Below are 17,605 nucleotides of genomic sequence, written 5' to 3' on the forward strand. Positions count from 1 at the left end.
CCAGCTCCTGGGGTGGGAGCTGCGGCCCTCCTTCCGTCACTGTGCCTGCATCGTGCATTCCCAAGGGCAGCCTTGTCCTTGGAAGCTCGAGAGAGTCTCAGTACCCCCTCTGCACTAGTGTCTGCCTCGTGGGGAAGGGCGTTCCTGAGAGTTGGTGGGTGTTTGGAGCAGGCAGAGGGGAACCCCAGTGTTGGAGCCCAAGTGTCTAAGGAGGCGGCAAGGCAGAGGGTCCCAGGCGAAGGATCCAACCTCAGACTCAACTTCTTTCCCAAGCAGCATGCTAACCAGCCAGTCAGTCCCAAGCAGCATGCTAACCAGTCAATCAGGACACAAGGGCCAGGAACCCTGTGGTCAGGTTTAAAGTGGACTGGGGTGTGGGAGCTGGAGGCAAGCCCGGGATCCGGGGTCCAGGGCAAGGCAACAACATGGACTCGGTTTATGGAGCCTTTGCTGCGTGCCTGACGCAGTGCCGACAAGCATTTTCTCATGTAACCCACCCCCACAGCACCTCCAGCAGCCTGGGACTCTTTCTGTCCCCATCTCAAGGATGAGGAAATTGAGGCTTAGAGAGGCTGTGCTACCGGAAGACATACACAGCTGGTCGATAAGCGACAAAGCTGGGCCCGGAGCCCAGGCCCCAAACCACCAGGCTCTCCTGCCCCCTGTCATGCTGGCCAACAGGACATTGATTAGTAAGCTCTCCAGGCTCCAAGCTGGTGTCTGGCTCCTCGGAGCCTGCGAAGCCCCACTCAAGACACCCCCCTGGGACCTCCCACAGCCCCTGGCCCTGAAGCGCTGCCATCAGGGAGTGTCAGCCCAGCCCGTCCCTCCAGCCAACCGAGATACTCCTGCTTCTCCTTGGCCAACTGCAGCCCCTGGGCCTCCAGGCTCCTGATCATGGCCTCTCCCAGCTGGGCGTTCTTCCAAGTCCTGGGGAGGGAGGGCAGATGGGACAGAGGAGAGGAGAGGAAGAAACACAAAATCGTGAACACGGAAGGCTGGAGGAGAAAGAGAATGTGTGTGTTCTGTGCTCGCCCGTCCCTCCTCCCCAGAATCCCAGCTCTCATCCACCCTGGCTCCCCAGGCTCTGGGCGGGCCACCAGCCTGGATCGGTTTCAGTCCCTGGAGGCTGGCCCGGGCTGCAAAGTGGGCCACCGTGGGCCGGGACAGCAGCACTTTGGAGCAAAGAAGAGATTGCTTCCTGGCTGCTCTCTACAGCACCGAAGGCCCACCGCCCGGCGCGGGGCCTGGTGCGGGGCACGCACTCAGTGTCATTGGTTGAACTGAAAGCATGACCCAGCCCGAACAGGCAGGTGCCAGGACCAGGGTTTACGTGCGAATGGACTCTGTTGGGCTGGAGGTTTCTGGGATGTGGATCCCGATGTGCAAAGCTCTGTCTGTGCTAGGATTCATGGTGGCCTGGGGAGCCGAGCGGGGGTGGGAGGCAGCCAAGTCCTACGAGTGGCGCTGGATTCGCTCTGAGAACGGGAGACAAACGGAGTCCACGTCTGCCACCTGTGACCCGAGGCAAGCAAAGCTCCCTTTGCTCAAAGCTCACTTAGGAGACCCCCACAGATGCTCTCGCCCACCCTAACCAACTCCCACAGCCCTGTCCCCAAGGAGGCCCAGACCTTTTCCTCCCCACCCTGCCCTCTCCTGGGGCCCCCAGTGCCCGCCGGGACTCCAGCAGAGAGAGAGAGAGAGAGAGAGAGAGAGAGAGAGAGAAAGAGAGAGAGAGAGAGAGAGAGAGAGAAGGGTCAGTCCAGCCCACCCCCTGCCTTCCCCTTCCGGATCTCAGGCTGCCCTCCTGCGGGGAGCACTTACACCTTCCCCGACTCCTGCAGCATCTCCAGCCACTGCGCCTGCTCAAACTCAGACTCCGCTGCCAGCAAGATGTTCCCCTGCCAGGAAGAGGGGCCACGGTGCACCTGAGAGAAGGCCGCTCTGAGGACACGGAGGCCACCCCAGGCCTCTGCAGGCCCAGGGCTGCTCCCCGCACCCCGAAATCCTATGGCACTGACCCCCATTCCCCCCCGCCAGGCCAGGCCAATGGAGGGGTGGCCCCCAGGCACCTGAGGACCCCGGAGAAGCCGCTCTGTCCCGGCTGAGCCCAGGCTGAGATGAGAGCTTTACTCACATGGAAGTCCTGGTGGGAGATTTTCATGGCATAGGGCATGCTGGGCTCCTCCTTGGCCTCCACCAGGCAGCCCCCCAGGGGGATGACACCCTGAGAAAGAACCGGAACAGGCAGCTCTCACCCCACCCAGCCCAGCCCAGGTCAGGTCACTCAAGGCCTGTGGGAGCCCTTAGCCAAAGCCAGGACCTGCTGAGGGTCCCGGGCTGGAAGCCAGACAAGGACTCTTCCAGAAGGAGAGGCAGGGCGGGGCAGGCTCCTGGGCACAGGAGGTTGGGGGCCCAGCCGAGGACGGGCAGGGGGGATCTTGTGCCCCAAGAAGGATTTGTTCTTCAGACTCTGTTAGACCACAGTCCTCCACCCTCACAGAACACCCTCCCTCCATGTTCCCTGGGCCGTCCCCGCTGTGGCCCCGGGGAGAGGCCCCCTCACCTTAGGATGTATATTGAAGTGTCTATTGGTTTCAAAGCTCTTCTTCTCACTTTCCGAGTAGTAAAGAAGGAAGCTCTCTTTGATGATGAAAAACCTACAGCAGGTGGTGGAGAAAGAGGGACAACCGGGAGAGGAGGGTGAGGTTTCCTGGGACAACAAGAGCGTCCTTGGGGGCGCCGCACTCACACGGGGAGCCCAGGGGACTACCACGGCTCAACCTCGCCAACTCCGTTCCACATGTGGGCAGAGGCCTCGGCTGGCCAGCTGCCTGCTGCCCCAGGCAGCCCGATCCTCCCAACCAGCGGGCAGCTGAAGTGGGAGGCCCTCAGGGCTGGTTCCTCCATCCCTCCTGAGCCTCCACCCTCAGCACCGGAGGGCACCCGTGGTGCTTCCTCATGGGCACCCTCAGCCTCTGGAGCCATTGTCTCAAGTCCCTTAGGGTCCCTCCCAAGAGGAGGGGAGAAGAAGACACAAGATTCCAAGACGGATCTTTTGACAAGTGATCATGAAGGCTGAGGATCAAATGACAGTGGGAACCAAGCTCTGGGGCCAGCCCTGCAGCCTGCACGTCACCTATGCACTGGGACCCTTCGCTCCACAGCCTCCTTCTGGGACTCGGGTCTAACGCAGGGTCTCTGGGCCCCTGGTGCTTTCTGACTGGTGGGGAGACGACAGCCTGGATGCCCGTACCTGGAGCTCTTGCACCCACCTGGGCACCCTGTAGGACAAATGCCTGGAGCTGACTAAGATAAGATGATCCCCCTGGGCCTTAAAGCCCCAGGGCTCAGGGACACCCAGGGTGGCTGGCCCCTTCCCCCCAGGGTCCCTGCTAACGCCACGGGTGACGTGATGGGCCTGGGAGAGCTGGGAGCAGTGGTCAGCTGGAGCATGCTCAGATGGGCTCACACCAGCCAGCAGTGTGACTGTCCTCTGCTCTGAGTTCAGTGCCGTTGTGTTGGTAACTTGATACCAGTCACCGTGGGCGTGTTTACACCAGGAAAATCATCAGACGCTACAAAGCACTGTTCCACCCCACGAGAGCCCGCTGCTAACCACTGACCAGCACTCCTCTTGGGAGGAGCTGGGAAAGCTGCTGGTGGGCATGCTGAGGTCAGTGAATCTCTGAAGATCCCCCCAGCCCTGGGATCTTTCTGAGATCTCCGACAGCTGCCACCTCGCCTCCCCCGGGAAAGCGAAGCACTCTGTCCTCTGGTGTGTCTCACGCCCACCCCTGTTCTCTATTTGCACTGACCCTCCCGGCCCAGCCAGACACCACATGGAGCTGTGGACCTCAGAGGTCACCTTTTCCCCCTTAGTGGGGAAAGAGCTCGTGAATACCACCCTCTGCAGGATGGCGAGAACATTCTGGGGCCTCCAGCACCTGACCCTTGTCCATTCTCAGCTTCCTCCCCTCCCCCCGCCCCCCCACTTCTGCCCTTCAGCCTCTCCGCTCAGCCAGACACTGAGCTCACGGCTTCCCACCTCACTATGTCCTGCAGGATCCTGCAAAGACCAAGCACTTCTCCCTGGAGTGCCCTCCCTCTCGCTCTTCATCTGGCTGAACCCCTCGCCCTGGTGGCCAGCCCAGCCCGCCCTGCCGTCTGAGCTCCTTCTGCACTTGCTGATTGGGCTGCGCACTGGCACTTCGAGCCCCTGCCACACCGTGTGCCCATCTTGTCCCGAGGACCATGCTGGGCTCCTGGAGGGCAGGCTATGCCCCTCAGTCCTGTGAGCTGACAGATGTTTCTAGGGACCGTCACAGTCATTAAGAACACAGGTTTGGCATCACACAGAACTGCCGTTTCCCAGCGGGGGGAGGGGAGGGTGGCCTCGGCAAGTAAGTTCACCCTCTGAGCTTCAGTTCATTTGCCTGTAGAATGGGGGGCGCGGAGGGGGCGCAATAGTACCAACCTCATCTGATCCTTGTGAGGCTCCGATGAGATTGTGCTTATCACTCCGCCAACCTGCAGAGGCTCTGGACAGGGCTGAGTGGCTCAGTGGATAGAGCCTAGGCCCAGGCCTGAAGGTCAAGGGCATGTCCCTGGGCTGTATGCTCGATCCCCAGCCCTGGTCTGGGGCACATGCCAGAGGCAACCAATCAATGCTTCTCTCTTTCTATCTCTCTAACAATCAATGGAAACGTATCGGGTGAGGATTAACAAAAAAACTAAATAAAGAAGAGGAAGCATTCTGTCTTTCTCGGTCACATGAAGACACAGTGCGAAGGCAGATGTCTGCAACCAGGAAGCGGATCCCTACCAGAGCCTGACTTGGCTGGCTTGGACTTCCAGCCTCCAGAACAGCGAGGAAATGCATTTCTGTGGTTTAACTGAACAGTTTAACAGATGCTGACGTCTATGGTATTTTGTTATGAATACAAATACCTTCTTGCTTTCCCGACTCCTCCCCACTCAGAGCAGAGCACCGTGCCAGGGACTTGGGGTGGGGGTGGCAGGCAGACGATCACTAGACGCATGGGCAGAGAGAGAACAAGGGCTCCGGAGTCCAATGATCTCTTTCCCTCCAGCCGTGGCTTCAGGCAAGCTCCCAGGCTGGCTGAGTCATCCTTTCCCAGCTCCTCTATAAAATGGGGGCGCAAATCTCTGTCTCATGGGGCTGCTGGGAAGAGTCACTCATTGATTTAACGAACGGGCCCTGCAGAGCTGGGCTGGCTGTGCAAGCGTTGGAGATAGTCACCGTAGATTTAGGTGTTCTCCTGCGCCGGCTGCCTGCAAAGTGCTCTACAAGGATCAGACTATTTGATCTATGTAACTCTCTTGGGAGGTAGGGCTTTTTGTTCCCATTTTACAGAGGAGAAAACTGAGGCTTAGAGGTTAAGGATTGTGTGCAAGGTCACACAGCTAGGGCAGAGATGGAGCTGAGATTGGAACCCACGGCTAGAGTCCCCGCTCTTGCTCCACCATCACAGTCTGCTTCCTCCCTCCTGTGGGCACCTGGGCAAGAAACAGATGGACCAGAGGCGGTCGGTACCAAAGCTGGGGTAGTCAGGACCAGAGCTCTGCCACTTACCGGCAGTGTGGCCAGGGCATCACCTCATCTCCCTGGGCCTCAGGTCCCTCAGTGTCATTTGAGGATAACAACAATACCTATTGCTCTTAGGATTGTCAAGTAATTAAAGGAGCTTGTTCACATAAAGTCTCAGAACACCGCGTGACGTATGGTAAATATTCAATACCTCTGACTTTTATCAGGACTATTATTGTCCATTATTACTAGGCTCAGTGTTTGCGGCAGCCTCCCCTGACCTTTCTCATTTGAGCGCACACAGTTCCTACCGGCGGGAGCTCTTGGCTCCAGCCCCGCTGGCCAGCTTCCTGTCCCCAAACACAGCACTTAGCCTGCCCAAGTCCAGGCCTGGGCAAGGCTCTGTCTGAGCCCCAGCCCTTAGGACCCTCCTTGTCTGCCCCACGGGGCTGTGGTGAAGGCTGGAGAGTGTGAGGGAGGTAAGGGGTCCGTGTCAACATTGGCTACCTCCTCTCTCTAGTCTTAAAAAATAGTATTTCACCTCTAGATTAAGGATCGTTTACAGGTGCCAATATACACATTTTGCTAAGTGCTTTATTGACATTACCTTACGTAAATCTCTCACAATAACTCCGAAGATGGAGATACTTGTTTTCAAGATTTACTGATGAGGAAACAGAGAGGCACAGAGAGATTAAGCAAAAGTAAGCGGCAAACTGGGACCTCGGTCTGCTGACAAGCCCAGGTCCCCTGTGTTGTGCTCAGTGATGCCTGGTCCTCCTCATCCCCTGGCGCTGCTGTGACTGCGAGCTTCTGGTCGGCTCGGGTCAGAGAGCATGAAGGAACCACATGGGACAGCCAGGTGCCTTACTAGGCCCTAGGGCTTGAGAATTCCCTGCCCTTGAGGAGCTTATGGTCAAGTGAGGGAGAGAGAGAGAGAGAGAGAGAATAGAAATCAACAATCTAAAAAGTAACTGATATTTATCGAGCTCTTTCTTTGTGCCAGGCCCTGTTCTAGTAGCATCACTATGCACGTTAACTCATTCATTCCTCACGTGGCCTGGGAGAGGTAATGAGCACAGAGAAGTTAAGTAATATGCTCCACATCACACAGCTGGTAAGTGGGGAGCTGGGGCAATTTAAATGTTTACTGCAAGACTGTAAAGAACCAGGATACCCAAAGGCACGGTAAAACACCAAGCACCTGGTGACATTATAAAAGCACCAAGACAGCCCTAACTGGTTTGGCTCAGTGGGTAGAGCTTCGGCTTGCAGACTCAAGGGTCCCAGTTCGATTCCAGTCAAGGGCATGTACCTTGGTTGTGGGCACAGCCCCAGTAGGGGTGTGCAGGAGGCAGCTGATTGATGTTTCTCTCTCATCAATGTTTCTCTCTCTCTTTCTCTCTCCCTCTCCCTTCCTCTCTGTAAAAAAATCAATAAAATATATTTAAAAAAAAAAAAAAGTACGAAGACAGTGACACTGATACCCTGAGACACTATAAGTTTGGATGAGATACAGGAAGAGTGCAGACCAGGAGGAATGAATGGTTTAGGTGTCTGGCCAAGGGAATTCTGAGAGGAGGGTTTTGAAGAATGAATAGGAGTATCTTGGGAGTAAGTGGGAGGGGAAGATGCCTTCCAGGCAGAAGGAACAGAATGGGTGGGGTGTCTGGGGTTCCCCTGGTACTTAGTGAATACTGTGAATCAGCTCCCTGAGGCAGGGACCTACCAATGCCCCACAAGAGCAAGCAGCTGCTGGGCTGGAGGCAGGACCCGCTGGACACCTTACACCTGGGGGGAGGAGGGACAAGGAGTTCACCTGTGTGCTGGACCGGCCCTCCGTGGGGCTGACACTGGCCGAGGCTGGGACGCTCCAGTCCTTTCCTCCTTGCCTCTGAGCTGCCAAGGTTTTTGCCAACAGCACCTGTGTTTCCACTGCTCGCAGAGTAAGCGGAGTCAGCCATCAACCTTACCCTCTAAACACCTCTCCCTGATTCTCTATCTCTGCAAAGTAATATATATTTTTCCCATTTTTTTATTAAGGTATTATATATGTACATATCTTACCATTGCCCCCCCACTCCCATACATGTCCTCACCCCCCAGAGTTTTGTGACCATTGGTCATGCTTATATGCATGCATACAAGTCCTTCGGTTGATCTCTTATCTCCCCATATCTCCCTAACCTTCCCGCTGTAATTTGACTGTTTGTTGCTTTACTATCTCTGTATCTATCTTTTTGTTCATCAGTTTATAATGTTCTTTATTATCCATAAATGAGATCATGCGGTGCTCTTCGTTCATTGACTGGCTTATTTCGCTCAGCAGAGAAGGAATGTTTTTGGTTCCTTTCTCCTCTTGTTGCCCAGGGGAAGAAGGCTGGCCCTTTAGCTCCAGGGCATCCTCCAGCCCAGAAAGGGAAGGGCTGCTTCAGGGCAGGGACTGGAGGCCCTGAGACCCACCTCAGCGGAAGAGGCTTTATGAAACCCAGCTGGTCACAGCTGGCTCCATCCTGCCCATCCCTTATTTATGGAGCCCGGGAGCCTTTCCAGGCCCCCTCCCCGCAGCGGCCCAGCGAGCATCGATCGCCCTAATGGCACAGCTCTGCGGTGAGGGCCTGAGCTGCCCCCTCCCCAAGCCTTCCTGTGGCCGCTAATTAGCTGAGGTCTAGAGACTCCATTTCACAAATGGGGATCTGGGGCCCAGGGGGTTCTGCTGGGAAGTGAGGGGTCTAAGCATGGCATCATGCTTTTCCCACCCCAGTCTCTCTCTGGTTGGCTCTGTTGCTGACCCAAGGCTCCTAAACCATTTGTGTGTGTATTTCCACAACTGTGACCACGGACACAGGCCAGAGTGGGCAGAAGAGATGTGAGCTCTTTCCTGAGCCCCGGAGGAAGGGGTGTCTGCACAGTGGCAGCTCTGGAATTCGTAGGCCAGATGGTTTCTGAGTGGCTGTGGGGGTGCTGAGGGAAATTCTTGGGGTGGGGGGTGCTCCAGCTCTCCAAGCCCTCCCTGGCTTCACTACTGTGCTTTCAACCAGGAGCCTTGTCGCTGGCACCGCCCAGCCCTGGAATCAACTCTGGTGCAGGAGCCAGGCCCCCACACCGTGGGTGAAGCGGGGCCAGGGACACACCCTGAAGATTTCAGGCTCCTCACATTTCCTAGGGATGAAATCAGGTGGAAATGCCCGGCAGGAGAAGTCTTGGATGACAAGACCAAGAAGCAATACCAAGGACAACAGCCAGACCCACAGGAGGAGCGCTGGCCGCCTGGAGCCACAGAGGCAGGAGAGAGAGGGCGGGGAGGCGGGCTGCTGATGAATCTGAACCTACAAGCACCTTTCTGCCCCCACTGGAGAGTCCTGGGAGACACAGGGTTGTTCCTGACCGGACCCCATGGGACCTACAGCTCAGACAGCACAAGGCGGGAAGCCCCTCCCAAGATGCTCCCCAGGCTGCCCCAGGCCTCCAATTAGGGGATCAAAGAGAAGCTTAACTTCGCAGGAACTCAAGGAGCCTCTATCCCACTAAATCCCAGAGAGAAACCTGGCGGGGCTAATAAAAGCGTGTGTGTGTGTGTGTGTGTGTGTGTGTGTGTGTGAAACCAGCCCCGTTAAATAGGTAAATGGAGAAATACCACCACAGCTCCATTTGTTCTGTGGTCTTACAGAAATATTAAATTATTCATCAAAATAGAACATCAGAACCCCCACAACCACATCCCCGTGACCGGCGGTCCCGGGGACATTAGCTCAGGGTGTGGGATGGGAAAGAGCATCTGGGCACGCGCCTCGGCTCCTGGCAGGGTCACAGCTCCAGGGAGCCGGGACAGGGTCGAGATCTATAAGACACTGCAATACCGAATCTCAGAGCTGAGGGTGCCTTGAGGGGGAATCCACTGCTCCCAGCCAACGCAGGGGGCTCCCTGCAAGTTCAGGGCTGCAAGCTCCCCCTCCCTTCAATCCCTCTCAGGCCCATTCCTAAGTTGAAGCGGCTACTGCGCCTGGGGAGTGGCCTCTGAGCTGGGGACCGGGAAGCTAGTGCCCAAAGACTAAGGCTGCTCTGACCCGCACCCACCTTCCAAAGGATGGAACCACCCATCGCTCCCCCACACCGCCTCAGTCTCAACTTGATCCTCCCCTCGGCTTAGTCTCTCCTTCAGTCCCAGCTTCTCTGCCTGAAGTGCTGGAATCTCTCTCTCTCTTGTTATCCTCATCCGAGAATATCACCCCCCCCCCCCAGTGATTTTTAGAGAGAGTGGAAGGGGGGAGGGGAGGAGACAGAGGAAAAAGAGAGAGAAACATCCATGTGAGAGAGACCCATGGATTGGTTGCCTTCCACAAGGGGCCGCAACCAGGCCAGGGATGAACCTACAACCTAGATACCTGCCCTTGACTGGATGGAATCAAACCCCGGACGAACCCCTGACGCTCTAACCACTGAGAAACACCTGCCAGGGCTGGGATTTCTTTTCCCACGGCCCAGGTTTTACTTTAAAAGAAAAAAAAAAAATTATTTCAGCCCTAGCCGGTTTGGCTCAGTGGATAGAGCGTGGGCCTGCGAACTGAAAGGTCCCAGGTTCCATTCCGGTCAAGGGCACATGCCCTGGTTGAGGGCTCCATCCCCAGTTGGGGGACTTGCAGGAGGCAGCCGATCCATGATTCTCTCTCATCATGAATGTTTCTATCTCTCTCTCTCTCCCTTCCTCTCGGAAATCAATAAAAATATTTTAAAAAATTATTTCAATGTCTAGTTGGAGGGGTTGCCAACATCCGCTCATCTAGGCTGGGCACAGATGCTCCCGGCCCTTCTGCCCTCCCTGCCTGAGTCTTCCAGAAGCGCCCTCAGTGTGCCGGGGTAGGGGGTAGGAGAGGGTGCGAGGTCCGACACCCAGCGGTGCCTCCAAGCCCGCTCTGCGGCCGGGGGAAGGTGCTGTGGGGGGGAAGGTGCTGTGCGGGGGAGGGTGCTGTGCGGGGGAGGGGTACTGTGCGGGGGAGGGGTACTGTGCGGGGGAGGGTGCTGTGCGGGGGAGGGGTACTGTGCGGGGGAGGGGTACTGTGCGGGGGAGGGTGCTGTGCGGGGGAGGGGTACTGTGCGGGGGAGGGGTACTGTGCGGGGGAGGGTGCTGTGCGGGGGAGGGGTACTGTGCGGGGGAGGGTGCTGTGCGGGGGAGGGGTACTGTGCGGGGGAGGGGTGCTGTGCGGGGGAGGGGTACTGTGCGGGGGAGGGTGCTGTGCGGGGGAGGGTGCTGTGCGGAGGAGGGTGCTGTGCGGCCGGGGGAGGGGTGCTGTGCGGGGGAGGGTGCTGTGCGGGGGAGGGGTACTGTGCGGGGGAGGGGTACTGTGCGGGGGAGGGTGCTGTGCGGGGGAGGGGTACTGTGCGGGGGAGGGTGCTGTGCGGGGGAGGGGTACTGTGCGGGGGAGGGGTGCTGTGCGGGGGAGGGGTACTGTGCGGGGGAGGGTGCTGTGCGGGGGAGGGTGCTGTGCGGGGGAGGGTGCTGTGCGGCCGGGGGAGGGGTGCTGTGCAGGCGGCGGAATGGGCCGCGGGGCCCCAGGAGGCTGCCTTTGGCTGGAGACGGAGCTTCTCCCCCAGCAGCAGCCTGGCCCAACCGGCCCGGCCCGCTCTTACCGCGGCCGCGAACTCTTCCAGCCCACACCACCCTCCGCACCCAGCCTGAACCCCTTCCACAGAGCACCCCCCCCCCCCGCCCAGGCCGGCGGGGCCACCCAGCTCCCCCAGCCCCGGGGGCAGGGATGAGAACCCACACAGTCTGGGACCCTCGACTTCCAGGCACCCAGCTTGCAGAGGAAGGGGCGAGCGAAGGTCACAGAGGAAGGGGGCAGCGCGGTAGGGAAGGGAATGGGAGGGGGTCCTGAGGCCCCGGACCCCGCCCCGGCGGCGCCCAGGGGCGCGGGCGGCGCACTCACCGGCGGGACCACTTGGCGGACGGCCGCCCGAAGGGCCGCTTCCACAGCACGCCGTACAGCTGCACTTTGGTGCTGATGTCCAGCGCGTCCGGGTCCGCCTGCTCCAGGGACGGCGAGGGCGACACCGAGTTGGACTTGGACGTGAACATCCTGCCTCAGAGGGGCTGCCCCCGGCCCGGCCCGGCCCACGCACTCCCCGCGCCGGCAGGGGCGCTGGGCTCCGGGCGAGGGCGGCGGGCGGCGGGGGGCGGCGGCGGCGGCAGGCCGCTCCGGGCGCCGTCGGGGCGCGTCTCAGGCAGCGGAGCCCCGGAGCCGCCGGGTGGGAGCTGCCGCATTAAGGCGCGCGGGCCCGGAGCGCAGCGCCGAGGGGGCCCGGGGCGCGGAGCGCGCAGCCAGGGACCTGGGCTCCGGGTGGGGCTGGCCCGACGGGAGGTCGGCGGGAAGAGCGGCTCAGCATCCAGCCCGCAGCATCAGCTTCCCCCCACACCCCCCCACCACCACGTACCCCCCCCCCCCAAGACAGCCCCGATTCCCGCGGCCCCGATTGGCTGGGTGGGGCAGGTGCGCGAGCCGGGCCGCCGCGGGCGCCAATCAGCGCGGGCGCCGGCGGGAAGGCCGGGCTCCGAGCGTCCGCTCCGGAAGGTCCCGGCGGGTCGCTCGGCCGGGGGAGCGGTCACGGCGCTTCCCCACCCCGGCCTCTCGCGCGGATCTCTCCCCTAGGCGGCGGCCTTCTTGCGCGCACCGCCTACATCGGCCCTGGGAACACGTCTGCTTCGGGATGGGCTTGGAGTCGCAGGTCCCCTACGCGCCGCTGGGCGAGGGGGAGTGAGCTGCGAGGATTTGGGGTCAGACAGCCGGGCTCGGGATCCTAGCTCAGTCCTTGCGTAGCTCTCCGGGAAGCTGCGGAGAGCTTTGATTTTCCCACTGAAAAGCGCAGATGCCTGTACCTCCCCAGGCAGAGCGGTGGCCCAGAAAGACTTAGGTAACTGTCCGAAGCGCCGGCTCCAGAGGGGGCTCCGTCCGGCCGGCGGCCGCTCCCCGCCCTCCCCGCCCCTTCAGGTGGGTTTCGCTTTGCACCGCAGCGGCCCCGCCTGCACCAGATTTTTTTTCCCCGGAGCGAGGCGGCGGCGTTTGGTCCTAGGGCCAAGAGCCCGAAGTGCGGGCGCAGTGGGTGGCCGTGATTTATCTGCGCACCTGGCCGGTGCTCCCCGGGGCCCGGCGCCGCAGCCACTTCCGCTCCTCTGCGCGGCTTCAGGTGACCGTCTCACTTTCAGGCTGGGGCGGAGACCGGTTCCATCCCCGGGGACGGCCCGCCGGAAGGCTGTGTTCGCACCGCCGCCTGCTGGCACCGCTCCAGAGGCAAAGGTGTGAGTGTGCGCAGGAACAGGCTGCAGGCTAGACCTCGCTGTAGTCATCCTCGGGCTGACCGGCTGCAAGCCATCTCAGGGCAGCCAGGAAGGGGTCAGTCACCTGCGCCCTCGAGAAAGCCACTTTCCCCTCGGCTTGGCTCTGTGATTCATCGTATTTTAAAGAAGTCCGAACAAGAGTTTGCAGAAGTAGTCTGAGAGCCAAGTCAGCTTCTAGACAGACTTAAACTTGTCCAACTTTAAAGATGAGGTATAATTACTATATGATAAAATGCACAGATCTTAAGAATTTATTTGATGAAGTTTATCTGATGAATGTATGCACTGAGGAACAACCACCCAAAGCCAGATGCAAAACATTTCTATCACTCTCCTCCGTGCTGCTCCTGTCTAGTCAACTCCATTATCCCCCACTCCCTTCCAGACAACCACTTTCTAATTCTTAACATTTGCACACTCCCCCCCCCCCCCCAATTAACAACTTTAATGTCGCCCTAGTTGGCTTGGCCCAGTGGATAGAGCATTAGCCTGTGGACCGAAGGGTCCTGGGTTTGATTCCAGCCTAGGGCACATGCCTGGGTTGCAGGCTCGATCCCCAGTAGGGGACATGCAGGAGGCAGCCAATCAATGATTCTCTCTCATCACTGATGTTTCTCTCTCTCCTCCCTTCCTTTTCGAAATCAATAAAGAAATATATTTTTTAAAAATCTTTTTAATGTCTAAAATGGCAGCTTCCGCAGAGCCACCATCAGACTGCTTCTCGCATTTATTGCCTGCCTGGCTCCTTGTAGGCATCTGACTTTGTACCCTCACTAGATGCTTTCCCAGGTGTTACATTTTATGAGTCTAGTTAGGAAGGGGCCTGCCAAAAGGCTCCACACCCTGACACCTTCCTCTAACCCAGGGGTCCTCAAACTTTTTAAAGTGGGGGCCAGATCACGGTCCCTCAGAGAGCTGGAGGGCCGGACTATATGAACTACTAATTCCTACTGTAACACCTCGGCTGCGCTCACTGCCCAAAAAACCTGGCGGGCCGGATCAGACTCCTCTGCGGGCCGCATGTGGCCCGCGGGCCGTAGTTTGAAGACCCCTGCTCCAACCCTGGGCTTCCCAAGCCTAGGCAGCATCCCCTTGCTGCTCACTGTCCGAAGGGCCCCATCTGAACTCGCTGGGTCCCTGGAGGAAAATACAGGCCACGCCTTAACACAAGGCCCGGGTCTGGGCTCAATGATCGGACACAGGACTAGGAACTGATGAGAGCCTATGGATAGAGTGGAAAGTAGACATTTCATATGTCTTTGGCTATTTTTGACATGTTCTAACGCTTGGAAAATTTTCCACTCTAGGAGTCCTGCTTTTTTCCATAAGGAAGCTAGAAAACTTGTGTTGGAAGCCCGTGGTATGGAGATCAGGAGCTCCAGGACTGTACCAACTCAGTTTAAAGTTGCAGGTGACAAATATGAGGAAAAACCATGCCCAGGCAAAAGTTTTCTTGGGGGGAGGCAGTACTAAAGGCATCTGACTTGCTTTGGGGGCCAGCTGTGGCTGCAAGGTTGTGTTCCCAAATGCAGCAAGCAGCGTGTGCATTGACTGCAGTAGCAACCTCCAGTAGGTGGGCTCCTGGCTGCACACAAATGGCAGCTCTAGTGCTCTGTGATGGCAGTGGCATGGTTTTGGGTAGCATTCCTGGAAGCTTCCCCTTTGGTCAGGCACCTGGTTCTCTAGCCCTGCTAATAGCCTATATAATAAAGAGGTGATATGCAAATTAACCCTCACACCCTCACAAGATGGCTGCCTATGACCAGGCCAGCAGGAGGGTTAGTGAGGGACAACCAAATGACTGAACAGCAGGCTGTGTGGGGCAACCAGGTTGGCGGGTGGGCCCTGAGGGGCCACCAGGCTGGCAGCGGGACAGTTGAGGGCAACCAGGCTGGTGGGGGTGTGTGTGCAGTTGGGGGCAATCAGGCCAGTGGGGGGGGGTACAGTTGGGGGCAACCAGGTCAGCAGAGGGGTCAGTTAGGAGTGACCAGGCTGGCAGAGGGGAGCAGTTGGGGGCGACCTGGCCAGCAAGGGGGGCTGTTAGGGGTGACCAGGCAGGCAGGCAGGTGAGCAATTAGGAGCCTGTGGTCCAGGATTGTGAGAGGGATCTGGATTGGAGAGGGTTCAGGCTGGGCTGAGAGGACACCCCTCCCTCCCCAATGCATGAATTTAATGCATTGGGCCTCTAGTCCTTTTAATAAATTAATTCCCTTTCTGCTTAATCAGGTCAATACCAGCTTTGCTGCTTGGGATGTAGGGTTAGGGATGAGCTCATGAGCCATAGATGGGAGAAAGGTAGGATACTGGGAAAAACCATTTCCCAAGCAGAAGTGAGCCCAGATGGTTCCTATAAAAGATTCAGTGTCTTCAATAGAGAAGAAATAGAGCACAAGTTTCTTCAGTGGCAAAGAGAAACCAAGCTTGCCCATCTCCACTGCATACAGAAGAATATCTGAACTGACCTTAACTAATGGCAGGTAAGGCCGGTGGGAAGACTGCTCTGAGGCAGACAGCATGGGTGTGAAGGAACACTAGATACTTAAGTGGTTTCTGCTTTGCTCAACTAATCAACCCGGCGATACCAACGCAGGCCTGGGAGACACTGCCTCTGCTTCCATGTGCTCTCTGGCCCAGCTGGTGGGAGCGCCAAATGCCTGGCATAGTTCTGGAAAGACAAAACAAGCTGGGTGCCAGTCCAGTGCCTCAGACCAAGTGGGGGCCAGGGCTGCCTTATCTTTTTTTTTCTTCTTTTTTAAAAAAATATATTTTATTGATTTTTTACAGAGAGGAAGGGAGAGAGATAGAGAGCTAGAAACGTTGATGAGAGAATAACATTGACCAGCTACCTCTTGCACACCCCCTACCAGGGATGTGCCCACAACCAAGGTACATGCCCTTAACCGGAATCAAACCATCAAACCCGGGACCATTCAGTCCGCCAAACCGGTTTCGGCATGGGCTGCCTTATCCTATTGGGAATTAGATGAGACCACAGGGATGGAAACTCAGGGTCCTGAGAGCCCTACAGGCTCAGACACAGAGCTGATGTTGTATATATTATTTACATCTTGTTTCTTGAGATATGTATTACTTTTACTTTTTCCAGATGAGAGAAATGAAGTTCAAAAAGGTTGTCAGGTCACCACTCAGCTCGTCATTTCCTGGAACATGACAGACAGGCCCTCAAGTGTGTTGAATGAGGGAAAGTGGCAGGATCAAGATAGTTACTTGATTTGGTCTGAATCCTAAACCCATGCCCATCAAGCTGCATCATAGTGCCATGTGAAGAGCAGTCTAGGAAAATGCTAGACCGCTTTCAGACTTTCCCTTCTTTTCTAGTAATTTCTCTCACCTAAGATTCAAAGTTTCTGCAGAACTGAAGATGCAATTCTATTTGCACCAGGACATTTCAGCCTCTCAGCTACTTAAGGATAGACTCCTAATAATGAACACACATTTTCTTTTTCTTATAGTCTTTATTTCCCCCACCTTTATTAAGGTATGATTGAAAATAAAAATTGTATATATTTAGGTTGTACAACATGATTTTTAAAAGGTATATAATGTGATGATTTAATATACATATACATTGGGAAATGCTTACCACAATCAAATAGTTAACACATCCTCATTACTTATTTTTGGTGCATGTTGGGAACACTTAAGATGTATTCTCTTAGCAAATTTCAGGTATACAATACAGTATTAACTGCACATTAGATCTCCAGAACTTATAACTGCAAGTTTGTACCCTTTGACCAATATCCCCTTATCATCTCTCCACCCCAACCCCTCACAACCACCTTTCTACTCTCTGGTTTTGAGTTTGATTTTTTTAGATTCCACGTGTGACATCATATAGTATTTGACTTGCTGTCTGACTTTTTTCACTTAGCTTGTGTTTATGTACTCTCCAGATTGAGCTCCTTGAGGAGAGTGTCCAGGGCATGTAGTAGCTGCTCAACAAATGCTTAACCAAACTGTCTTCACTGGGCCCTGTTCAGGTGTTGCAGTTTCTTGTTTCAGTTTGCAAACCCATGGAGACTGCCCTCTCAGGCCCTCAGCTTCCCTCATCTATAAAACAGAACCTGTGAGGTGGCTGCGAACTTACGTGAAGGCAATCTTTAGATGGTTGACTTGTCACTGCTTTTCATGTTAGGATAGGTTTAAGTCCAGGCTCTGCCATTAACTGTGTGAACTCAAGACAATCACTGAACTTGTCTGAGCCTTCCAACTTGCTTCATGTATTCCTCTTCTGCTTCCCAGATGCCTCTCCCATCTATCTACAGCAGGATCCACCAAGAAATCCTTGCTCCCCACCATCACTCATGTGATCTTTTCAAGACCCACACATGATGTGTGCTTCCTATTTAAAACCTTTATCTAGTCCTCCACTCCTTGACTCCAGAGTCCAACTACTGACCTTTGCCACACCCTCGACAATCTGGTCATGACCTATTGCTGGGGCTCTCTCCTGTTGCTCCCCATCCACTCCAGCCATGCTGGATCTAATATTTTGAGAAGCCACCATGTTCAAACAGCTGCATTTCCCAAGGCCAGGGTAGGCCTTAGGCTCCTTTAACTGTTGCAGAGCCTGGCTGCACCCAGGGCACCCTGAGAGGGAGAGGAAGTGAGGTAGAGGACATCATATGCAGGTTTGAAGCCAGTAGGCTAAAGGATGAAGGAGGTGGAGGGTCAAAGGAGAGCATGTCCCCTAAATA

At 56.5% G+C, this 17,605-nt stretch overlaps 1 protein-coding gene across 2 annotated transcripts in view; it reads right to left on the minus strand.

Moving 5' to 3' along the window:
• PLEKHD1 (pleckstrin homology and coiled-coil domain containing D1) overlaps window positions 1-11,952 on the minus strand; it is a 29,392-nt gene extending 17,440 nt beyond the window's left edge. Inside the window, exons 1-5 of one of the 2 annotated variants that reach the window (XM_084866795.1) lie at window positions 11,479-11,952; window positions 2,567-2,660; window positions 2,138-2,227; window positions 1,825-1,901; window positions 839-930 (exon numbers count right to left, since the gene is read on the minus strand). In XM_084866795.1, the coding sequence (XP_084722921.1) occupies window positions 839-930; window positions 1,825-1,901; window positions 2,138-2,227; window positions 2,567-2,660; window positions 11,479-11,627 (502 nt within the window). In that variant the 5' untranslated portion in view covers window positions 11,628-11,952. Of the gene's footprint in view, window positions 1-838; window positions 931-1,824; window positions 1,929-2,137; window positions 2,228-2,566; window positions 2,661-11,478 lie in introns of both variants that reach the window. The other variant, XM_084866794.1, reaches the window with a different exon arrangement.
• Window positions 11,953-17,605: the final 5,653 nt, after the last annotated feature.

This window comes from Pipistrellus hanaki, assembly GCF_964339955.1.
Source record: "Pipistrellus hanaki genome assembly, chromosome: 1".
Classification (NCBI taxonomy): Eukaryota; Metazoa; Chordata; class Mammalia; order Chiroptera; family Vespertilionidae; genus Pipistrellus; species Pipistrellus hanaki.